Genomic DNA, 25,603 nt, shown 5'->3' with positions numbered 1-25,603 from the left:
TGAGGTCATAAAATGCACGGTTCAATGAGTGACTTTGACTGCAATTATGCATTAGAGATATTAATGAGAAGGCTGACAAATGAATTGGTGATGCATGTAGATCTAACCACAGCAAAGAGCCCTCCAAACCAGTGCTACAAAAAGTTTGCCATTTATCTTCTTTATCCGCTGATGCAGATGTAAATGAAGTTCTTTTATTCTTTTATAAAGGTTGTTGTTGTTTTTGTTGTTAGGAGCTTGTTTTTATTGCAGTGGTTCAGTTTTTGCAGCACAGAGTTTATGATTCAGTGTTTTTTACTGGAATGCTGTCTGATCAGAGGGGCTGGACAATCTGACCTCCCGAGGCTCTTTGCAGCTGAGATGATTCTGTGATTGCAGGAGCAGCATGCACCAGGACCCTCTGTTTAACTCAACTTATCTGCTTTAGAATCTGTTCTGCCAACTGGAGCCCATCGGGCCACAGCAGGGGGGACATTAATAGGTTGCTTATTTAATGCAATCAATCAGTGCAAACTACAGATTGCCCCAGGCTGCAGAAAGTATTGTTGTCCTCAGACTTGTGAGCAGACATCTGCTCTGGGAGATGATGGGGAAGAGCTGTGCCAGGGCTCTGAGGGGACAGGCAGGGTGAATGCCTAGCAGCCAGCATGTCCCTGCCATGAGTGTGACACTAATGGCTCCTGATCCGGCCATGGCTGCAAAACAGCAAATGGAAGTTAAGAGAGAAAAGGAAAGAAAGTAATTTGGTGGGGTGTTGGGTCTTCGAGCTCGAGAATATATGTTCAAGAAAAAAAAAATAGTTTAATGAAGAGTAGGCAGAATGCAACATGGATTTAAAGGCTAATTTTTCACTGTGTGTCTGATTGCCTGCCCTGCCTGTCTCCATACAAGTGGAGGTGATAACATTTTGGAGAGAAGGCTTATTTATGCTAAGGGGCCGTGCAGGAGGGCTTGGAATCAGTATGAATTGTCCAAGAAGAACAATGGCTGAATCTCTTTAACTGTCACAGTAATGGGGCTGTGTAATTGCTTTTCTGTCTGAATAGCAGGCAGCAAGACCTAGAGCCCTAAGACAGAGCAAGCTTGTAACAGGGCACAGCACAGGATGTTAAAAATCAACGCCAAAAAAATTGCTTTCAGGCTGTATATTTAAGACACTGCTGTCTTAGGTTGGTTGTGCTGACTCAGTTCTGTGCTCTGCAGGGAGAAGGGCTCTTCCTGCAGCTGTGGGCGGCCAGCCCTCGCCCTCCTGTTGTGTTAGGAGTGGGTGCACACAGAAAAAATAGACTGGACACAGAAAAACTCGCTGGGAGTGTGGGCAGACAGCTGTGCTTCCATCCCCAGCAAAGCAGCAAGGAAAGCTGAGACTTGTGGAAGGATGAAAGGACTTGGTAATGCACATCAACAGGAGGAAAATGAGTAGAAAATCAGTGTGTTTTTCTACCTGTATAGAAACCAGGGAGGTGCTTCAAATACAAGGAAATGGTCACAAAGACAATGCAGCAGCTGAAGACTGAGACACGTTCCCAGAGCAGAGCCGCCTTCAAGGTATAAATGCAGCAGAGGGAAAGGGAGAATTGAGAAGTCTGCAAAGGACAGGTGGAGTGGGTTTGTCCTGCTGCTTTCTTCCCCTTCCCTTGCAGCTGAGCCCTTGGGCTACTGTGGCTGGCAAGGCTCTGGGACAGACTGTGGGGCTTGGAAGGTGCAGATACCTAATAATAATAATAATAATAATAATAATAATAATAATAATAATAATAATAATAATAATAATAATAATAATGTATAGAAGCTCTGACAAGACTGGCCAGCTCCAGCTGGATGTAAATGACCTGGGAATTCCACTGGAATAGCTAAAAGCCAAGGTTATCAGGGTAAAAAATCTGATGCACATCTCCAGAGTGGGTGGAGGTGATTCACAGCACAACTGACCCTGTAGGAGAAGACACTGAAAACCTGAAAGGAACCCAGAGCTGACACTATTTGACAGAATCAGCCCTGATGATGTAAGGTTAATAAAAATAATTCATGGACTTGTGCTGGATCTGAGGCATGAGGAGAATGAGGCTAAAAGAGGAAATCTGAGCATATTGTCTGGCCTCATGAACATGAGAAACCACAGAGCCTGTTCTCATAAGAACAAATGTATTAAGGTTTTACAGGCAGGGAGGGCAGGCAATGCAATATATAAAGATTGATATTGCTAAATGTGTTTGTGTCAGTTCAGTGTCCACTGGAGGTGATGGGAAGTTCCAAAAAGAGACCTCAGAGACAGCTGGGTGTCTGGTCTGCACAGAAAAGTGAGTGAGGGGCAGTGGGAGGAGATCAGCCTAGTCCCACCCATGCCATCCAAAGGGACAGGTTTTCCTACAAGAGCAGAAAGCAGAGCAGGATGCAGGGGGTGTCTGTGTGAGACTGACACCCTTTGCAGAGTGCACAGAGCCTCCCATGGGATCTGTGATGGTGCACCCTGGGGATTTGCTCTGGGAGGACACTGCATCTCCAGTGGCTCTGATCATCCTACACAGCCCTGTGCCCACCTGTGGGGGCAGCTGGCTCTTCCCAGCCCCTTGGGGTGCTGTCATGTCCCCAGGGCACACTGTGCACAGCCCTGTTATCCCTGGAGCTGCCAGCTCTGCCTGTGGCTCCGGCTGCAGCGTGGCACAGGGAGGCTGCGTGGGCAGTGCTGTGCCTGAGTCTGCACAGCAGCTTGGAAATGGAATAAATTGCTGACAACAGGGAGCTTAAACCAATGTCTTTGTGAGTGCAGCAGAGACCATCCTGCTGGAAGGCAGGTGGGAGCTCTGCCACTAAAGTCAGTGTCCCCATGGAGATGTGCCCAGCAGGTTCAGAGTGTGCCTGTGGCCCCCTCCCACTGCCCAAGGTGTCTGGACCTGTGATGGCACTGGGAATTATTTACTTCCAGGGGTTTTGTAATTGGTTATTTTTCTCCTCCCTGTTATTTTTGGAATAAGCTTTGGAAGTCGATCATAGCCCATCAGAGGGGAAGGGGGGCTGAATCTCAGGTTCCCACTTGCCCTCCTCAGGGCCTGGCAGGAGCAGGATGATGTGCTCTGGGGTTTTATGTTTGTCACACTGAGACCAGGGAAGTGACTCCTTCCAACAAGTGTCCCTGACTCTGAGAGGGACTGGGTGAGCCAGAGGGGCAGGGGAGTGTGGCTGCCACTGGCACTGAGCAGAGCAGCACAGGGACATCCCTCCAGCCCCCACTCTCACCTTTACAGAGCAGGCTGTGAGGCCAGAGAGAGAACCTGGGGACAGGCTGCTCATCCATGGCACACTCTGGTTCCCAGATGGGGAGGAAGGAGCTCCAGGGCCATTCCTGTGTGTCCCCCAAGACCAGCAGCCTCCTTCCCTTGGCACAGGCTCCACAGCAGTGCTCACCCTTGCAAGGGGCCACAACCTTCCAGCTGGGTTAGCACATCTGAGCTGCTCTGTCAGCCCAGTCACCCAGGGAGAGCTGCAGTCACACACCTGCCCCAGTCTCCCTCTTGGGCTGCAATACAGGATGTGATCAGAAATGTGGATTCTGTCACCATCTGTTAAATCTGGGTGGGGCAGTGACCCTGATCTCCTGGCACACATTATCTGCTCATGGGCCATCTTTAAACCAGCTGGGCAATCATCTTTATCTTCCCACAGCCCATCCTCCCTCCAGGAGATATCTCCTGTTAATGGCCAGTGAGTCCCAGGGCATGACTGATAAAATTCCATCATCCCACTGGGAGATGCTCCAGCCAGGGGAGGAGCCAAGCCTTTCCTACCCAGATAAAAACTGAGATTTTGGACACCAAGGAACCTTCTTTCCACTGGATTCCAGAGGAAAGCCAGACCTTTGCACATCATCTCTGCACCTTCAGAGGAAACTGCACCTTCTCCAGGAGCACTGCTCCAGCTGAACCACATCTGCCACTGCAGGAGGATGCAGCCACCATTGAATGGGACTGCTGCCAACACCCTGACTGACTGACTGTGTCAGCTTGGATTCTCAGTTAGTGTTTTGGGTTTGTTCTTGGTAATACTATATTTCTATTTTGATTTTCCTAGTAAAGAACTGTTATTCCTAATTCCCATATCTTTGCCTGAGAGTCCCTTAATTTCAAAATTATAATTATTTAGAGGGAGGGGGTTTACATTTGCTATTTCAAAGAGAAGCTTCTGTCTTTATTGACAGATGCCTGTCCTGCAAACCAGGACAGTTGGTGATTTAGAAGCACATGGCAGTTTTGTCCCCTGGCCTCCCTTATCTGAAAGGGCACCTGGTTGGGCTCATCACTGCTCACCACTGTGCTCTGGGTTTGTGCCCCTGAAAACAAGGATTCAGTTGGGCAGAGGAAGGTTTGAAATTCCCAGGTCTCATTCCAGTCTGTGTTCAAGTTACGGTGTTGATCGATTTGATGTGCAAAACATTTTTAGACAAATAAATAAAAAAGAGCAGGCATGATTTTCTAACAAGTAATGTCATTTAATGAATGATACACTCTAGAAAATAGAAACTACCCAGATGCTGGTTGGTTGGTCTGTTTGGGGCTGGGAGAAGGCCCTTGCTTGGACGTACAACGCCTTCGTGGGATTCTGTGTCAGCATTGTAGTTGTGGAAACAAGGAAACGTCCATAGATTGAAAGAGACACCAAAGGAGCAATTGTTTTCTAAAACGTGGGAAGAGTGCAGGATGCCCTCCCACTCTGTGTCACTGGGCAAGTGTCATCAGGGCTCAGAGCTCACCAACACCTTCACACACAGTCTGTGCCTAAAAGGGACAGACCCAGCCCAGGGCACCTGCCACAGTCCAGTCCTCTGGAGCCACCACAGGGCTCACACCTTGCACAGCACCCGAGGGCTTGGCTGTCACTGCCCTGCTGTCACTGCCCTGCTGTCACTGCACTGCTGTCACTGCACTGCTGTCACTGCCCTGCTGCCACTGCACTGCTGCCACTGCTCTGCTGTCACTGCTGTGCTGTAACTGCACTGCTGCCACTGCTCTGCTGTCACTGCTGTGCTGTAACTGCTGTGCTGTCACTGCCCTGCTGTCACTGCACTGCTGTCACTGCTGTGCTGTCACTGCTGTGCTGTCACTGCTGTGCTGTCACTGCACTGCTGTCACTGCTGTGCTGTCACTGCACTGCTGCCATTGCTCTGCTGTCACTGCACTGCTGTCACTGCTGTGCTGTCACTGCACTGCTGCCATTGCTCTGCTGTCACTGCACTGCTGTCACTGCTGTGCTGTCACTGCACTGCTGTCACTGCCCTGCTGTCACTGCACTGCTGCCACTGCTGTGCTGTCACTGCTGTGCTGTCACTGCCCTGCTGTCACTGCTGTGCTGTCACTGCTGTGTTGTCACTGCCCTGCTGTCACTGCACTGCTGTCACTGCTGTGCTGTCACTACTCTGCTGTCACTGCCCTGCTGTCACTGCACTGCTGCCACTGCTGTGCTGTCACTGCTGTGTTGTCACTGCACTGCTGTCACTACTCTGCTGTCACTGCCCTGCTGTCACTGCACTGCTGTCACTGCACTGCTGTCACTGCTGTGCTGTCACTGCTGTGCTGTCACTGCTGTGTTGTCACTGCCCTGCTGTCACTGCCCTGCTGTCACTGCCCTGCTGTCACTGCCCTGCTGTCACTGCACTGCTGTCACTGCTGTGCTGTAACTGCTGTGCTGTAACTGCACTGCTGTCACTGCCCTGCTGTCACTGCTGTGCTGTCACTGCACTGCTGTCACTGCTGTGCTGTCACTGCACTGCTGTCACTGCACTGCTGCCACTGCTGTGTTGTCACTGCTGTGCTGCCACTGCTCTGCTGTCACTGCACTGCTGCCATTGCTCTGCTGACACTGCACTGCTGCCACTGCTGTGCTGCCACTGCCCTGCTGTCACTGCACTGCTGTCACTGCACTGCTGTCACTACTCTGCTGTCACTGCACTGCTGCCACTGCTGTGCTGCCACTGCCCTGCTGTCACTGCACTGCTGCCACTGCTGTGCTGTCACTGCTGTGCTGTCACTGCCCTGCTGTCACCCCACTGCTGTCACTGCTGTGCTGTCACTGCTGTGCTGTCACTGCCCTGCTGTCACCCCACTGCTGTCACTGCTGTCACTGCTGTGCTGTCACTGCCCTGCTGTCACTGCACTGCTGTCACTACTCTGCTGTCACTGCTGTGCTGTCACTGCTGTGCTGTCACTGCACTGCTGTCACTGCCCTGCTGTCACCCCACTGCTGTCACTGCTCTGCTGTCACTGCACTGCTCTCTGCGTGCTTTTCTGCGTGGGCTGTGTCTCTTCCCTCAAGGCCTGGCTGCTGATTTCAGGGAATATGCTCTTGAGAACGTCGCAGTAGAGCCTGTGCAGCTCTGGGTCTATCCTGGGCTTGGGCAGGGAGTTGCAGGCCTGCTCAGCAGCTGGCTGCTGGGGCCAGTCGACATCGCTGAAGAGGGCGGTGAGGATCTTGTGGGCAGCCTTGTAGGGGTCATCCTCGAGCTGCACCATGGCCCTGAGCTCCCTCAGGGTGTAGCCATTGTACCTCTTGCTGTCCTCGGCCAGCGGCTGCACCGTCTCCCCGATGTGCCTCACCTTCCACTTCAGGCAGTTCAGGTCTTCCTTCACGTGCTCCAGCTCTTTCTCCATGGCTTGGAACTGCTGTGTGGTTACAAATCTCCTGCCAAGGAAAGAAGTGGCAGAGACAGGGTGGGGTGGGAGCAGTGGGATCAGCCCAGCTTGCCTGGAGTGGAGTTTTGTGGGGGACATCCCGGCCGTGTCACTGAGCACCATGCCCTGCCTGCTCTGCCAGGCTCCAGGGACAGCACAGCTGCTCTCTGCTGCTGCAAGGGAAAGCTGTGCTGCCTCCTTCAGAAGGAAAGGAGGCACCTGAAAAATCTGCCCTGCTGGAGGAGATGAGGCTGGGGACCTGGCCCAGGTCTGTCATGAGCTCTGGAGAGATCAATGGCTGTATGGAAATAGGGCATTTTGCTCCCTGGGTAACAGGGCTTAGTGGAAGCACAGGGTGGTTGCTGGAAAACAAATACTGGGAACATCTGAATCATTAAAGATATTTAACTTTTTCTATGGGAGGCTCTTAATGATTCTGTACCAACATGGGCCATTTGAGGATTTAGACACCTGTGTGCTCTGGATACATACCTCTCGTGATCAGGATCTTCCAGATCTGATTCAAACCCCTTTCCTGTATTCTTTAACTCCATTTTAGAATAGCCAGGAGCCTGGGAACTCTCTTCAGGAGTCGCTGCTGCTGGAGGCCTTGTGCTTGTCCTGGTTGGGGTCAGTGTGTGATCTGAAGCTGAAGCTCGTACGTTTTGTGCTGAGTGAGGACAGAAGGTGGAGAAGGAAGCTGCACTGATCCCTGGGCTGACTGCAGAGGAGTCAGAGTATTGCTGTGGCTTGGCTGAGCTGGGTGTTAGACTGAGCCTGAGGCTGGCTGGGCAAGATGCTGGAATAGTCCTTGCTCCCAGTGGGCTGGAACACGATATTGCTGAATTTGTATCTCTTTGCTCGAGTGCTTGAGGGTTTGGTGATTCCCCTGGGGCCAATCTAGTGATGGAGGTGATGTCCAGCAGGGTTTGATCCTGAACCATGGAGATCTGGCTGGCTGGTTCTGATGAAAGTGAAGAGCTGCTTGATGTGTCGCTGGAGGAGCTTGACGTAGCGAATGGGGGGATTTTCTGAGCATTGTGGTCACTCCTGTTCCTCTGCGGGCTAGTGACACTTAGAGCTGGGTGTTGTGAAGCCCTGAAGAAAGACAAACACACACTTTTTCCTCTGGACTGGGCTAAAGGCTTATAAGAAAATTTCAGGTCTATTTTGGGACAATTTTAAGCCTGTTTCCCACAAGTGCATTTCCCCACGGGCTGGTTTGCCTCTCGTGGCAGTGTAACACCCTCTGCTTCTCGTGACCAAGAGCAAAGCATTTGAGAATAAGGCACATGAACTCAGGAGCAGCTCCTGCTGCCAAGGGAGCAGGTGTCAGCTCTGCTCAGTGTGAGCACCACTGGGACATCCACGTTCTCCTTCCCAAAAGTCACACAGCTCTGCAAGAACCAAGGATTTGGTGCTGCAGAAGGACAGGAAGGGATGAAAGCCACTGGAAAAATGACTGTGAGAACACAAAAACCTGGATGCAGGTGGCCACAGCACCTCTCCCTGCCCATCCTGCCCACAGTGAAGTCCTGCCTTCCTTCCCTCATGCTTCAGAGGATGGCTCAGTTTTTCTCAGTTTGTCAATCCTGATGGCAAGAGAGGAAGATGTTCCACCCCTGTGGCCTGGAACTATTCCTGACAGGTAGGGAATGCAGCTAGGAATGCTTGAGCTTGAAGGGGAACACAAAGACAACAGCTTTGCAGACCATGGTGCAGGATTTCTAACAGCCAAAGGACATGACAAGCTTTTGTGGTGGTGCCAGGGACCAACCTGAGTCTCTTTGTGCATCTGGTAAATTCTTGTGGTGGAAGACAGCAGCAAATCCTGGTCTGGATGGGATGTGTGAGGTCTGTGCTTGAGGTCCTGTCCTGCCAGCACCAGTGGCCTGAATGAGCTGCACAGTCACTTCTCCTCCCTGCACCTTTCTCAGTGTTGGATGCAATTAAACACCAAACACTTCAGGTTCTAAAGAGCATGTCTCACACCTCTGGGCTTCAATAGGGTTAATTTGCTAAATCACAGCTTAATTATCAGGTTTAAATCAAATTTAAACGTTTTATAATTGGAAATGCAGACAGTTACAGGGCTATTGCATAAAAGCAAAGCCTAAAAGGAATCATAAAATGGGTTATGTGAAGGGCAGGAGAGAAAACAAGGAGAGATACACAGGGAGCACCTGGGGTGCCTTGCACTCTTAACCTGGCTGAACCTGGAACTGGAAGGCTAGAATTGCCAACTGGGCATGAGGAAAAGCTTTTTCACCCTGAGGGTGTTCAGACAGTGGGATAGAGACCAGGAGAGGTGTTGGGATCTCCATCCTTGGATGTGTTCAAATTTATCTGGACAAGGAATGAAGCAGCCTGATCCATCCTGGGCATTCTGAGAGCACAGGGCTGGACCAGAGCCCTCCAGGGCCCCTGTCCACACTGTTATTCTGTGGTTCTTCCTGTCTGTGAAAATAATTTATTCCTCCCCCTGTTCTCCTTTCTCCTCTCACTTTTCTCCCCCCTCAGTCCCACCTCACCATCCTTCTCTTCCACTGGAGCCTCTGGGCTGTCCCTTTTCCCACTGACTTTATGGTGTCTGTTGCAGGAGAGTCCCTGATGGATATAAAGGTTTTTACAGGAAAATCAGAGTTATTTGGCTGAGAGGGATTGCTGCCCCTTCCTTCCATGAGTCAGGGTCGGTAGCTCAGGCTTTGCACAGTGAGAGACAAGAGACAACTCCATTTTAAGGCAATTAAAACAAAAATGCATTTTTGCTGTTAAAGTTACATGTGTTTATCCTCAGATATCTCATGTGTGAAACTATCTGAACTGAACTGAACAATCCCTCCCTCCATTCTAGGGGGGAATAGGATCTGCACAGTAAGTGAAAGGCTATTTGGGTGCACATACAGCCTGAAAGACTTCATTTCACATGTTTAGCTGTGTGGGACAGGGTTGGCTTTTGGGGGGGGGGAGTGGTTTGGGGAGGTTTTTTGCATAAATCCAGGATTAGCTGTAGGAGATGAAGCATTTATTGAAAGATGCAATTTAAAAGAGTGACAGAAAGCACGTTTCATAACTAATCCCACTGAAATTTATATAAGAAACCTTTCAATTCACCTGTGCACTGGAGGAAACAAAAAATGTATTATAAACTGTCAGCTTATTTTGCTTCCCTTTTCCACCCCTGAGTTTTCACGGGCTCCACACGGGACTGCATTCACTTTTATCATCCTCCTTATCTCAGAAGCAGAAAAACTGGTAGCTCAAGAAGCAGTGTTAAAGCAAAATGTCAGTCTGGATGTTAGCAGAGGTAAATGAGGACAGAACTGAGACCTTTGGCTTTGGAATTTCCTAGTGGGCAAGGCTTTGGCTGAAGGCAGGAGCGAGGTTCCCAGTGCAGCACGGCTGGATCTTCGACCCGTAACCATGGGGGCTTATCCCCACCCCCTTCCAATGTGGTGAATCACTAAGAACTGAATAAATTACAGCAAGAATTGCAAGAGCTGGAGTTGGAATCACTGCTGGCATGAAGCAGGCAGCTGATTGCAGCTGTCAGGTACCTCCACAAGGAGAAACCTTGGCTCAACTTTGAGCGACACTTCAAATGCGTCAGGCCCTTGTTGTCTGCTGCCTCCCAGCCCGTGCTGCTCAGCATATAAAGCATGTTCCCCGTTGTCACAGTGACCTTGGCTGCCGTCTGTGCCTTGCCCTCTCCAGCTGAGCTGGTGCTACACACTTTTCTGGAGATGTTTGAAAGTTGCCTGCACATCCAGCACCACTTTGCTTCCATGGCGCTCACGATCAAGGGGGAAAAAAACCCCCAGTGGATGTTTTTATTTTTATTTTTTTTTAATGAATCATTTCCACCGTGTTTTCAGCCTAGAGTTCTTCTGATGAACTTGTCTGAATAGGAAAAAAAAATGCACTATGCTTTAGAGTGAAGCACTGAGGGATTGGTTGCATAAATCTCACTGTAGACAGCCGGGGTGGGAGGATGGTAAAAGAGCTGTGGGATGGACCCAGGGGAAATGCCTACAGGGTGATGACATGAGAATAAAACTATTTTTTTCAAGGCCTCCTCTTTGTCAGGTGACCCTTCTGAAATGCCCACGCTGCCAAAACACTGACATATTATTTCTTTAACACTGAATTAATTTGGAATAATCTTTCAGTTTTCTACAAGAGAAGCTGGTGTCCTGAACTCTGGGTTTATCTGCCTCAAATAACACCAAGGCTTGCAGCCACAGCCAGTAAGAATTTGCTGTTTCCTGCTCAGCTCATCCTCTTCTGGACTATTTATCTCCTCTTTGGCTCTGCCACCACACCTGTCCCTCCTTGTCCTTTGTGATATTTCTCCTGCCTCTCTCCTGCCCATTTGACATTCACCATCTGCACCTCTCCCACCTGCCCCGTGGGATCCAGGCTGCTCCTGCTAATGCCTCATGGTCTGGAGGAAAGAGTGGAAGTGGCATGGACATACAGATGTCTGAAATCAGGGATTATTGCTGGCTGCAGCCTAATAGCAGTGAGCATTTCTAATAAATAACTGTGCAACAACAACAAAAATATCCTGAGTGAAACTTCTTCTTCTATATTTTTGTGCAGTGGCTATACACAGCTGGAGCACTGAGATCTCCCAGCCCTGCACTTCTGAAAGAAAATGCTGAGACCTCCAAGGTCAAAAAGGACAGCAAATAGACTTTAAAAGTGCCTGGAAATGCTAAATTTGGTGTGTCCAAGGGTATCAGATGTATAGGGGCCAGTGCCATATGTTTGCACAGGAAGGCAGCTTGGGGAGAGCAGAGGATGCCAAGTTATAGTTTGAGCTCCCTGGTGCTGTTCTCAGCTCAGGTAAGTTTAAACCCTGCTAGAGAGGTTTAAAGGAAATAAAATAATTTTCTTTTTAACCCTGTTAAAAGAAAATTATAGTTCAGTGGTGGACATTAAATGGTTTCATATAGAATTATCAAGACTGAATAACTGCATTGATTGGATTGGATGGGTTCAATGGAAGTGGATTCAAGCTTTTGATGGAATTTATAATTTAAGGCCACTTCTCAAAACGGAGAGCTCGGTCTTGCCAACAGAGGAACCTGATATCCTGCCCTGGCACAAAGCCCTCTGTGCTACCTGTGCTCCCACAGTGCTGGTGGGCTGCTCAAAAACCTTCAACATTCTCTCTTCCAAAATCACCTGGCCAGGTAGAGTCTGTGTTCCACAATTGCTCAGCCTGGTTCTCCTCTTTACAGCTTCTGCTCTTCCAGTGCTCAGGTCCTCTCCTCTCAGCAAGGACAGATGCCCTGTTGTGTGTCCGTGGGAGGACAGGAGCATTCCCGATGGCTGGGGATGAGCCAGCACTCCTGATCTGCAGCTGGTTCAGGTGCAGCCTCCTCCTGGCAGCTCCTGCAGGAGGGAGGTGTTTCTGGGGAGAGCAGCAGCAGCAGCTCCAGGTGGTGCCTCTGGTGTCCTGCTGGCACTGAGCACCCGTGGCAAGTGTCCATGGAGTGCTGCCAGTCACCTGCTGGCGTTTCCTCTGCTGTGGCTGCTGGCTGGGCTGCTCCAGGTGATGTGTCCCCTCCTTCACACCCACCATGGGGTCAGGGTGCCCTTGGTGGCTGCTCTGCCTTTGGCCAAGCCCTTCTCACGCTGTCCTCCATCCTCTGCTGGCCCCTGGAACGGGGGATGTGACAAGGACTGGGAGTGTGGGACTGGGACCAGCACCAGGGAGGATCCTGGGGTCAGGCCCAGGCCACTTCTGGCTTGGTGGACTTGCTCGAGGAAGGAGAGGCTCATCTGAGCATTGTGAGGCTTTGTGCCATCCCAAGCAGCAGTAACTAATGGCTTTTCCTCCCTAATAAGCATGGATAATGAGCATTTTGCAGCTTCTATTGGGTTTGTAAGCAAACAGTGAACTGAGAGCACAACTTCACTCCTGTCACTTCATTAATATTGATCTGATTTCATTACAGAAGGTAACTGATGTGAGGCTGAGCCTGGTGCAATACTGAGGCATGGCCTCTGTTCTTTAACCTGACTCTGGGCTTCTCCTTTGGGCTTTGCTTTCCCAGTGCTGCCAGCACTCTATGGGTGAGCTCTGGGTCCTTTAAAATGGAAACACTTGGGACAGAGCTGGCCATAGGACAGCAGAGCCTATTGCTTGGAACACCTATTGTCAAGAGTTGCTATTGGTTCTTTGAAACAAAGACCTCTGGACAGGCTTCAGAAATAAAACAAGCACATTTGAGCACCTGCAGGAGCTTGGCAGGTGAGGAACTTTCTTAAGGAAACATGACCCAGATCGATTTTGTACCAAGAGACATTTTCAGGCCTGTGGGAATGGAGGACATGGATCTGCCTGTGGAAAGGTCCATGACTGACATGACATTTTCTAGGAGCAGGAGTCACCAAGTGAGCTGATGACAAACTGAGCTGGAGAGCAGTGCCAGCACTATCATGGGGACACCACCTGCAGTGACAGGGGACTGGAGAGCTGTTCCAGCAGGTCTGGGGAGGGAGCAGGACCCTCAGGGGTTGGGGTTACAGACACCAAGCTTCCATGAGCATGTGGCTGAGATGTGCATCTCAGCAAGACAGAGGCAGCAAAATGCCAGAGGTTTCCAAATTTTAACAGCGCAGAGCCAGCAAGTCACTCTCCCAAGGCTCCCTCCTGCTGAATGAAGGATCACTTGCTCTCTTTCCAAGGAAATAGATGCATGAAACTGCACACATCTTTCCTGGAGAGTAAAGAAAAAGTATAGTATTCAGAGCAGGGCAGGAGCCATGCTCCAACATTGCTCTGCACATTGAACCACTGATTCCCATAGCTTAAAGCAAGAGCTCTTGCAAACACTGAATAAAAGCACAGCAATTTCCATAGAAAGTGCAAGAAATGGCATTAATTATACTAATGTTATTGTCTACCAAAGCTGCTTTCAATCATTTTTATATTCAATAGCATGCATCATCATGAATTGGTGATAAATATAGATGAAAAAAGGTAGTGATAATGAAAGTTATACAGGTGTAAATTAGAGCATATTTTTAAACTACTATGAAGTCACAGCTTCTAGAGATAACACAAAATTATAGGATATGTGCACATCCTAAATTGAATGCTGGAGAATTCTGTACTGTTCTGATGCTGGTTGGTTATCTCCTGGGCAATGCTGTCTGGGAAAGCAACAAACCTCCATTCCCAAAGCTTCCTACTCCAAACCTCATTCTGGGAGCCAGTGTGGGCACAGGACAAGCCATTTGAGCCATGGTCACTTACTATTTGGGGAGCAGCTATGGAGGCACTGTAACCTCAGGTCCCCAGCCTCAGCCCTCTCCTCCTCAGCCCTGGAAAAGAGAATATAGAAGTAGCACCTTGAACAGAAACAAAGGCTGCTCCCAAATGTACACAAATGGAAGGGTCAAAACCAACAAGAGTCCAACGTACCTGGGCTCCTCCATCTACAGCCAGCCCACCATGGAGATCCTGATGGGCTCAGCAAGGACTTGGCTGCCCTGGCTTTGCCCCTCCTGGGGAGAGCTCATGCAAAGAGGCCAAGGGGAGCAGGAATGGGGGGCTCAGGGCTGCACCTCTGCACTCCTCCCCTTCTCAGGATGGATCTAAGCACAGGGCCCAGCAGCTTTGTGCAGTATGTGTGTGTTGGAAGTGGGGATGCTGCTGCTGCTGCACTGCTTTAGTGCCAGTCCATGTGATTTCCAGAAGGAGCAGCTCTGTGGATGAAGCTCCCTGTGTTGCAGGATAAAGTACAGAACAAATCCACCTTGCACTCACCCCTGTGCACTGATGAAAGGGGAATAGGAGGATTGGAAATATTGATGTCTGTGTGAAAAGCTACTGGCTCTGCCAATGGGAGGCACATCAGGTCAGTAACTGAAGCCCTGCTCAGGCACCTGGGTGACCAGGAGCAAAAGGTTGGCATGTCTTTGGAAGGCATTGGTATGATCTGCACATCTGACACGAGCACAATGGACTTAGAGGAAGCAAGCTGTGAGTATGATACATTACAAAAATGTGCAAAGAGGGAAAAAATAGCATGTGAATGATGATTTGAAAAGTTCTGGTTCTCACAGTGTTGGGAATAGTCCTGATTTATTAGCTCTGCAATAGCTTTGGTCCTGCTGTCTGTTTCAAACTGCTCCTAGTGCTTAAAACTACATTTTCTGTCCCTGCAGAGACATTTTGTCTGCACTGCTATCAATGGCAGTTTGAACTCAGCTCACTCCAGAATTTCACCAGTAGCATCTGCCTGCTTAGGTTGGTGTTGCAGATCAGAGTAAGGGCCCAGTCAGCAAGAAAAATGTGAGATCAGCTGCAATGGCACAATGGGTGTTGATGGACAGCTGCAAACGCTGTGCTATGGGTGGGAGAGCTGGGGGAGGATGAATCCTCCGGATTTCCTTGCTGAACACGTTGGTTTAACAGCCCCTGGAGAGTGAGGGTTGCTGCACAGACAGCCAAGGCTGGGTACCAGACTGACAGGGATAACCCCTGAGCCCTCTGCATGGCCTCAGCTCCAGGGGCACTCTGCACCCCTCTCCAGCCTGGATGCTGGCCAAAAGCTGCTCTTGTCCTCACTGAAAGAGGGCCATGGGTAATTCCATTCCCTCTCACCACTTCACAAACCTTTCATTCCTGCCCGAGGCAGAGATGACCTTGGGTCTGATCGATCTCCCTTGGATTTGATTTCCACCCTTTCAGGCCCTGTGCTCCTCACCTCAGGCTTCAGTCCTCACCTGCCTCCCCCCAAGCCTGGACACCCCCTTGTCCTCCCTGGAGCTGCTCCTGTCCCTGTCCCTGCAGCTCTGCCCCACCAGCAGCTCCTGTCTGCCCCCAGCACAGCAAGGCAGCAACATTTTCACTTTTACCTGAAAACAAAATCCACCAGAATCCTGGGAGAAGGGAGAGGTGTGTTGGGGAGGGTGCCTGAAAGGTTTTTTTTTTATTAAATATATGGAAGAAAAAGGAGGCAAGAAACTGAGAACAAAAGTGGGAAAGATGTTGAGCTTGGGTAAGCTGGCTGTGCTGGCCTGGATGGATGTGATGATGGTGTTGGTGGAGCTGGTTGATATAAATGAGCAGAATTCTTGTGAATGCATCTTAATTATTACACAGCCATAGGGACAAAGCTGCCAAAACAGCAGGGGAGAGCTGAAGCTGCTAAAACAGCAGCTACTGAACAGCTGGGCAGGGGAAGAGGAGAATGTCTGTCACCATTCCTGCAGCTGCTGTCACAGATTATCAGACTTTATGGGAGAGAACAAAGAATCCCTGTCCCTTTGGCTATTCTGGAGGGATGCTCAGAGCAGGAGGGAAGGAAGCAGGAGGGCAGTGAGGGCTCCTCCTCTGCTGGCTGGGGTGAACCACAGATGAGGGACTGTGCTCATGACCACATGGGGCAAGAGTATTCACGTGAAACAGAGCAGAAAGAGAAACTCAGGGGGATGGAAGAGAGATACTTGTTATGAACTGACACCCAATGAAGTAAAAAAAGAAAAAGATGAGCAAAAGTTATAGACAAATACTCATTTCAAAGGAAAACAAGAAAAAAGGAAGGAAAAACTCTTGAAGGACAAAGACTGAAAGCTGACTTTGCAGATAATTCTGATAATTTTATAGAACATTTAAAGCATGAATAATACCTCCAAGTCTGTATAACCTGGTTTTCTTAGAGTTACCCTGAGGGCTATTGTACCTATTATATCTGAAGAGCTCTTTTATAAAGAGCTATATTATAAAATCTTTTGATTTTACAGTGTGAGCTACACACTACAGAGCCTGTTTTGTCTGGACTTTTTGAAGCATCCCAGGCCTGGATAGGACATAATTGTGAGCAACACCATGAATCTCTCTGACTGTTCAGCAGCTGCTGAAATGTTTTCCCAGTGGCAGGAGCAGTGGGGTGCTCAAGCCTTGGGGTGCAGGGAGGAAGAGGATTTGGATGTGCTCACTGAGGGCTGGGTGACACCCTGTGCTGGCTAAGGTGGGGTCACACCAGGCTGTGCAGCAGAATTTGGGGTGTACACAGACTCTGATGTGGTGTCAAAGGCCTTCCCTGTTGGAGTGAGTGAGCTGGGGGTCTCTGAATTCTCCAGAGAGAAATCAGAGTGCAGGGATTGAACTAAAGCCTTTGGATGGACTGAAGTGTGTTAAGCCACTCACACATAAAGCAGAGGTTTAAGTGTAAGTTTAAGTTTTAGGATAAGTGAGTCAGTAAGTTTTAGTGTGAGCTCTGATGCTTTTAGAAAGTGAAAGGTTTAGATGCCAGAGTAGCAGTGTGAGTTCTAGTGAAGGTTGAAAAACATGCTGATGTTTTCAGTGGAGGCTCCAGGACCATGGAATGTTGCAGACAGTGTTTAGATATAATAAAGCTCTAGTAAGAATATTGCTTACATTTTTCAGATAGAACAAGATAGGTTGTATGCATAGTCTGTACATAACCTGGAGTGCTCAGAAACTGGAATTCTGACAGGTGAAGGAGTGGTGCTCTGAGTTTGTGTCTGAGCTTGTTGGGAAGATTCTATATAAGAGTTTGTATTGGGGAGAGTTGGTGCTTCTTGCCATTTGCTTTTTGCCATTGCTTTTCTGCTTGCCTTTTGAGACTGATGTGCTTTGTAATAAATAACACTTTCAGCAGCTATTAGCTGCTTGCTCATTTAAGATAGCCTGACAAAGCTGGTGCCCAGAGCTCTGCAGGTTCCTAACCTCACCCTTCCCTTGCTCTGCAGAGCAGAGGTGCCCTTGGGGTGGGGATGCTGAAGTGAAGGAGCAGCAGGGACACAGAGGGTGAGGCTGGGGAGCTGCAGGAGGGGGATCAGCACAGCAAACATGGGATGGGTGATGGGGCTCAGCCCCTGCACCTCTGCTCTGCTGGGGACAGGGGCACAGCTGCTGAACTGGCAGCTCTCAAGGGACCATTGCAGCTCTCACATCCACATTCCCAGCAAATCTTCTGCTGTCATATGCAGTGGCATGCAATTGAAATGAAGCACAGTACAATGATATAGCTGAGAAAACACGTGGAGGGTTAGCAGCATTTTACAGTCAGTACTTTTCATAAAGCAAATTTCTTCCCTGGGAGCAGGGCCTGTAGGATAAAATACTGGCAAAAAAAAAAAGTTTTATCACTCAAAATGAAGCTGAAACTTTCCTTCCCCGAGTTCCAGCTGATACATGGAGCTGTTGGGAATAATGACAAAGCTTTAATTTTGAGCAGGCAGACAGGGAAGTGCCTGCTGCACAGGGTGTGTCCAGCACAGAGGGTGGATGTGTGCTCCAGGGGCTGCTGGCTCTGCTCTGAGCCAAAGGAACAGGCAAAAAGGGTGAAGATATCTGCAAAGGAACTGGAAGGAAGAAAGGCTGGAGGGTTTTATTCATGAGGTATGAAAAGGAACATGGAGGTGGAGGAGTAGGAGGGAATGTGAAGTATCCCTGGGTATGTGCACAGGAAGGAAAGAGGATTTATTTTATTTTCTGTTTGTGCAAAGGCAGATGGGAGCTCAGGGAAGCTGTGTGGGACTGAGGGCACCCACAGGGTGCCCAGCAGGGTGGTGCTAAGGGACAGTCCCTGGACTCCTGCAGTCACAGCATTCCCAGGGCACAGCAGGGAAGCTGAGCATGAATATGATCCCTTTAAAAATTTTAAATTTTGTATACTGCTGCACAGCTTTAAATCTCCAGAATGATCCCATGGTAACACTGTCTCTGGGCTTCCTTTTATGTATTCAGATACAACAATTAAAATAATGTGATATAAAAAAACCAAAGTCATAATCATGAAGTTAGGGAACACCACATGCTTGAGCTGAGTGTGCCAAGTGTGTGTGGAAGGGCTGGGAGGAGGTGACCGAGGAGGGAATTGCTGGGGGTGGAATTGTGTCATGTTGTGAGGGCAAGAGGAGCCCAAATCAAGCCCACGGTGCTCATGTGAGAGGAGGGGATACCTGTCCTCTGGGCCATTCATATATCCTGCTTTTACTGTTCCAGAAAGGGCAGTAGGGGCACTTCAAGTTTCCTTAGCATTTCCCAATCTGACTCAAAATTCTGTTCCTCATGATTCTCCTGGGCTCTTATCTGCAATTCTCACTTCAGTAATTCTGCTCTCCCTCCCTGAGTGCTGATTTACCCTCAGGCACACACTGACCCCTTCTCTTCTCTGTGTCTGGCCTTTCTTTTCTCCCACAGAGAATTTTTTAGAATTCACTGTCATGTCCAAATGCAAAATTAGGAAAATGGTGGCTGTTTGCCTCATTTCTCTTTGCCATCCAGACTGTCTGAAAGGTAGAGTGAAAACTTGGACATTAGCAGGGGGATAACTGCAACAACAGAATAACAAACGAGATAACCAAGGAAAAGCAATAATCATGGAATCTCCCTCGTTCTGCCTCTCAGGAGAGCTCCTCACTCTGCTGAAATGCTGCTCCTTCCAAACCTTGTCCCCTCAGAGCTTCCCAGCCAGTCTCTGCCACCCCACTGCTCTGACAAACAGCAATGCATCCTGCTTGTATTTTCTGCCCCCAAAATACCTTTATATCACTTCAGGCCACAGACTTTTGGATTTTCTGTACTCTCAGCTCTTCATCCTGTGAAGGTCCATCACCCTGGGGAGCCCATAGCCCATCCCTGCTGTGTGAGCCCAGGATCTGTGTGCTCTTCACAATCACAGCTTTAAACAAAGCCTGGACTTTCTCACCAAGAGTGAGGAGGTTCCTGGAGCAGCTGGGCAGAGTGGCAGGGCATCTCTGAGCCTTGGCACCCAGCAGGACCCCAGCAGGGTGGGGGGCACTGTGAGTGTTTGTGTGGATTTGCTCCAGAGGATGGGCTGTGCCAAGCAGCCAGGGGTGGGCTGTGGGCATGTGGGAGGTGGCAGCTCCAAAGTGGTGGCTGGGAAATGCCTCAGCAGCTGTTGGGTGCTGAGAAAGGATGGATGTCACACCCCCACAATTTCACCTTTCTAGAGAGGGGAGATCAGCTTACACTGGCAGCACAGCTTTCTGTGAACTGGGTGCATATTGTAAAGATGTTAATGAGTATAGGAGAAAGGGGCATCACAAAGTTGAAGAAATACCAAATCAAGGAGGACCTTTGGTGTTTGCCTTTCACACACACCTTTCCCAGGGGCCTCACTGGGCTGTCTGGAGCCAGCAGAGCCCATGGGAACCTGCCCTGCTGGAGTGACTGGCTGCACTGACCTTTCTCTGAAGTACTTGATGGCTTCCTGGTCCAGGAAGTTCTGCTCTTCTCGGAAGCCCTGCTCGAAGATTTTGCGCTTGTGCCTGAACTCGATGACAGTCTTGGTGTAGGAGTTGAGGGTGGTGACAGAGGCAGCCATGCAGCAGGTGAAGGAGCCCCACGCCAGACTGGAGAGAGAGGAGCAACACAGCTGGGTTACACAGCATCCAGAGCTGGGTTAGCACAGCACACACAGCTGGGTTACACAGCATCCAGAGCTGGGTTACACAGCACACACAGCTGGGTTACACAGCATCCAGAGCTGGGTTAGCACAGCATCCAGAGCTGGGTTAGCACAGCACACACAGCTGGGTTACACAGCATCCAGAGCTGGGTTACACAGCACACACAGCTGGGTTACACAGCATCCAGAGCTGGGTTAGCACAGCATCCAGAGCTGGGTTACACAGCACACACAGCTGGGTTACACAGCATCCAGAGCTGGGTTACACAGCACACACAGCTGGGTTACACAGCATCCAGAGCTGGGTTACACAGCATCCAGAGCTGGGTTAGCACAGCACACACAGCTGGGTTACACAGCACACACAGCTGGGTTACACAGCATCCAGAGCTGGGTTACACAGCATCCAGAGCTGGGTTAGCACAGCATCCAGAGCTGGGTTACACAGCATCCAGAGCTGGGTTAGCACAGCATCCAGAGCTGGGTTACACAGCATCCAGAGCTGGGTTAGCACAGCACACACAGCTGGGTTACACAGCATCCAGAGCTGGGTTACACAGCATCCAGAGCTGGGTTAGCACAGCACACACAGCTGGGTTACACAGCATCCAGAGCTGGGTTACACAGCACACACAGCTGGGTTACACAGCATCCAGAGCTGGGTTACACAGCATCCAGAGCTGGGTTAGCACAGCACACACAGCTGGGTTACACAGCACACACAGCTGGGTTACACAGCATCCAGAGCTGGGTTACACAGCATCCAGAGCTGGGTTAGCACAGCATCCAGAGCTGGGTTACACAGCATCCAGAGCTGGGTTACACAGCACACACAGCTGGGTTAGCACAGCACACACACAGCTGGGTTACACAGCATCCAGAGCTGGGTTAGCACAGCACACACAGCTGGGTTACACAGCACACACAGCTGGGTTAGCACAGCACACACAGCTGGGTTACACAGCACACACAGCTGGGTTACACAGCATCCAGAGCTGGGTTAGCACAGCATCCAGAGCTGGGTTACACAGCATCCAGAGCTGGGTTACACAGCACACACAGCTGGGTTACACAGCATCCAGAGCTGGGTTACACAGCATCCAGAGCTGGGTTAGCACAGCATCCAGAGCTGGGTTACACAGCATCCAGAGCTGGGTTACACAGCACACACAGCTGGGTTAGCACAGCACACACACAGCTGGGTTACACAGCATCCAGAGCTGGGTTAGCACAGCACACACAGCTGGGTTACACAGCACACACAGCTGGGTTAGCACAGCACACACAGCTGGGTTACACAGCACACACAGCTGGGTTACACAGCATCCAGAGCTGGGTTAGCACAGCATCCAGAGCTGGGTTAGCACAGCACACACAGCTGGGTTACACAGCATCCAGAGCTGGGTTAGCACAGCACACACAGCTGGGTTACACAGCACACACAGCTGGGTTACACAGCATCCAGAGCTGGGTTAGCACAGCTGCTTGTGGCACATTTCTGTCACAGACAGCATGGTTTCCAATCTGGCTTTCATGCCTTTGTCAGACTACTGTATTCCCTTCTTTACTGATTCGTGGACACCTCTGGCATTGCTGGCTCGTGTCTGGTCTCTGAAAGCCTGACCAGAATAGGAGACAACACTTCCACCTGTGGAGTCACCAGCCTGGGGTCTCCTGGCTGACCCCCCCAGCCTTGGCCAGCCAGGGCCAGGACACCTGCAAGTACCAACCAGGAGCACAGGGAGGCAGGGGGAGAAGGCAAGTGGAAGAAAAAAGAAAAATACTGGCCCAGAGCCAAGCTGGAAGAGCAGCAAGGGTTGTCCTGGGTCTCCTGGCAAGCAGGGCCAGCAGGGAGCTGCTCTGCTCCCTGTTCCTGGACAGCTTCCCCCCAGCTTCTGCCCTCCCTGCCCTCCAGTTCAGATGGGGCTGCTGAGGGACTTATGGCCCCAGGGAGTTGAGATGCTTTGTGACAATGACATGAGGCTGAAAAAAAGGCCCTGAATTTCTCCTTTTGTCTTCTCTCCTTCCAGCTCCCCTTGGCTTCACACTCAGCCCAACTCAGACTACACACAGTTCACAGTGGCTGCCCAACTAAGCTGGATTAACTTCATCATCTGTGATGGTGACACACTTTACCTGCTCCTTTTAGCACTTTTTCTATGACAAATTGATCTGAATTATGCAGAGCAGGAAGAGCCCAGCCCCAGCAGCATTATCTTATAAATAAGATAATTGTCAACACAGCCCTCAGCATGAGCTGTTTTCCCACTCTGCAAAGGACCTGCGGACAAGGAAGCAGCTCCTCATTTCAAATTAGACCAAACTTGAAAAGGAGCACATATTCATGGACTGAAAAATCCGGGGGAAAAATGGCTCAAGTAAACAGAAATGGCTCATTTCAATGATTTCAAAATTCAGCTCATAACAAGTCCTGCAGGACTCCTGAGGCAATGAGATGTGTGGAGGCAGCTCTTTGCCTGTCATTTTTGAACCTGTTTGCCAGATGCAATCAAATGAGGAGGAAATGCAGTGACCCCTGGGGTGACAAAGTTCCCTGAAGTTTCCCCAGGCTGGGAGGAGAATTGGGAAGGGAGCTGTGCTAGGTGTGAGTGTCCAGGCACAGCATCCTCCTGGAGTGTGGGCAAACATTTCCAGCTGGGCTCCCAAACAGGATCCAGGAAGAAGCCAGCCAAAACCACATGCCTTGGGAATGGCATTAGAGGGAGAATTTCTCCTGGATGTTTCTGATGGTTCCTAACCATGAAATCAGAAGTGCTGAAAGGTTCAGAGAAGGGAATACAGAATGAACTCCCAGTGCCTGGCATTTGGGAAATCATAGTAATTAGGCAATTAGGGTAGATGTACTTTAGTTTTTATGGACCTTGGTTAAATGCTATTTATTTTGACTTGTAAAGAGTGGTTGTCCTACCTTAGGAGTTTCACCTGCCTTAGGTGAAGGTCTCTTTAACAGCAGTGCTGTTAATGCCAGCTGTGCCCCAGATGTGCTGGGCCTGTACCCATGGAGTCTCCTGTAGCTGAGCTCAGGGCTGGGCTCTCAGATTCCTCCATGGCTCAAACAGCTCAGGCTTTTCATATTTATTTTCTTTAGACAGTCTGAATCTGAACATCTGCTGATCAGAGGCACAGAAATCCCCTGCCTGGAGAATGCCCTGTCCCACTCCTGGTTCATGCCAGAGCCCAGAACAGCCCACAGGCTTTGCCAATGGCTTGGGAATGGGGCAGGATAACAGACAGCACCCTGAGACATCTGACAGACCACAAGCAGCCCTTCCTCATTTTGGGGAGGGGTGTTTTTATCATTCCTTTTGACAGAGGGAAGGTAGAATCACAGAAAATTTAGTTTTCCCACTGCCCCTGGGAGAGGGGTGGCAGTGTGGATCCCCAGGTGCTCCCAGTGCTCCCTGGCCCCACTGGCCAGGGCTGTTTCAGTTCTCTGGGCTCTGCTCTGTGCCTGGGTGCTGGAAATCAGGGTGGTGCTGACAACTGCTGGGTCAGGGCTTCTCAAAGCTCATGCTCCAGGACACCACCAGACCCAGGTGGAGTAGAAAATCATTCCTGTGTGGTTTTCCACCAGGCTGGGTGGGCATTTGTAATTAACCCTTCTTAAAGAAGGTGCTGGAGGCTGGGTGGTGCCAGGGGAGGTTCTCTGGTCTGAACAGCAGTGGTGGCTCAGTGTTAGCTGCAAGGCAGAAGTCTTGGTTTTGCTCCTTTGGACCTCCAGCCCTTCCTTTTCCAGGTCTGCTACCCATCACTAGCATGGCATGGGGGACCCCTGGCCCTCCCCAGGCTGCTGAGCACCACTGCAGGCTGAAAATGCTGCTGCTGCTCAGCCCTGTCCCTGTGAGCTGCTCTCTGCCCTGCCCCACACCTGCATGGATAAAGGCACTGCCCTGGAGGCACCAGGGAAGGGAGAAAGGGAGATCAGGAGATGCAAGAAGGAGCCCTGTGGCTGCAGTGGCAGGAGAGGAGCTCAGCTCCCAGGGGCTGTGTGGGGTGAGGCTGAGGTCTCACCCCAGGAATGTTCCTGCTTGTGAGTCTCTGAGAGTCCTCCATGGTGAGAGCTAATCCAGGGCAATCCTGGTCCTTGAACCAAAGCCCACTGTGCCTTCCCTGGCTGTGCTTGCCCAGGGGGAGCTGGGGGAGAGGCTGCCCTGGGACAGGGCTGGGGTCTGGACTTCATCTCCCATGGAACACGGCTCCCAGCTCCATCTGCCATGGGAAACCAGCTCCCAATCCCATCTGCCATGGGATACCAGTTCCATCTGCCATGGGAAACCAGCTCCCAATCCCATCTGCCATGGGATACCAGCTCCCAGCTCCATCTGCCATGGGAAACCAGCTCCCAGCTCCATCTGCCATGGGAAACCAGCTCCCAATCCAATCTGCCATGGGAAACCAGCTCCCAATCCCATCTCCCATGGGAAACCAGCTCCCAATCCCATCTGCCATGGGAAACCAGCTCCCAATCCCATCTGCCATGGGATACCAGCTCCCAGCTCCATCTGCCATGGGAAACCAGCTCCAATCCCATCTGCCATGGGATACCAGCTCCAATTCCATCTGCCATGGGATACCAGCTCCATCTGCCATGGGAAACCAGCTCCCAATCCCATCTGCCATGGGAAACCAGCTCCATCTGCCATGGGAAACCAGCTCCCAATCCCATCTGCCATGGGAAACCAGCTCCCAATCCAATCTGCCATGGGATACCAGCTCCATCTGCCATGGGATACCAGCTCCATCTGCCATGGGAAACCAGCTCCCAAACCCATCTGCCATGGGAAACCAGCTCCATCTGCCATGGGAAACCAGCTCCCAAACCCATCTGCCATGGGAAACCAGCTCCAATTCCATCTGCCATGGGATACCAGCTCCATCTGCCATGGGAAACCAGCTCCCAAACCCATCTGCCATGGGAAACCAGCTCCAATTCCATCTGCCATGGGATAACAGCTCCATCTGCCATGGGAAACCAGCTCCCAATCCCATCTGCCATGGGAAACCAGCTCCCAATCCCATCTGCCATGGGAAACCAGCTCCCAATCCCATCTGCCATGGGGTAACAGCTCCCAAATCCATCTCCCATAGACTCCCAAACTCATCTCCCATGGGATACCAGCTCCAAATCCCATCTCCCATGGGATACCAACTCCCAGCTCCATCTGCCATCGGATAACAGCTCCCAAATCCATCTTCCATGGACTCCCAATCCCATCTGCCATGGGATAACAGCTCCATCTCCCATGGGATACCAGCTCCCAATCCCATCTCTCATGGAACACGGCTCTCAGCTCCATCTGCCATGGGACACATCTAAACACATCTCCCATGGGATACCAGCTCTCAACTTCATCTCCCATGGGACACAACTCCCAGCCCCATCTCTATAGGATACCACTGCCCAATTCCATTTCCCATGGGACACCACCTCCCCATCTCCCATGGGACACAGCCCCATCTCTGTGGGACACAGCTCCCAGCAGGGAGTGTGGGTGG

At 50.5% G+C, this 25,603-nt stretch overlaps 1 protein-coding gene across 1 annotated transcript in view; it reads right to left on the bottom strand.

Moving 5' to 3' along the window:
• Positions 1–4,475: 4,475 nt before the first annotated feature.
• GSG1L (GSG1 like) overlaps positions 4,476–25,603 on the bottom strand; it is a 59,408-nt gene continuing 38,280 nt past the window's right edge. Inside the window, exons 5-7 of the mRNA XM_056503718.1 lie at positions 19,863–20,030; positions 7,155–7,760; positions 4,476–6,672 (exon numbers count right to left, since the gene is read on the bottom strand). Coding sequence (XP_056359693.1) covers positions 6,252–6,672; positions 7,155–7,760; positions 19,863–20,030 — 1,195 coding nt within the window. The 3' untranslated portion in view covers positions 4,476–6,251. The remainder of the gene's footprint in view (positions 6,673–7,154; positions 7,761–19,862; positions 20,031–25,603) is intronic.

Source organism: Oenanthe melanoleuca, chromosome 14, assembly GCF_029582105.1.
Source record: "Oenanthe melanoleuca isolate GR-GAL-2019-014 chromosome 14, OMel1.0, whole genome shotgun sequence".
NCBI classification, from domain to species: Eukaryota; Metazoa; Chordata; class Aves; order Passeriformes; family Muscicapidae; genus Oenanthe; species Oenanthe melanoleuca.
This window is presented reverse-complemented; position numbering and strand designations above follow the sequence as displayed.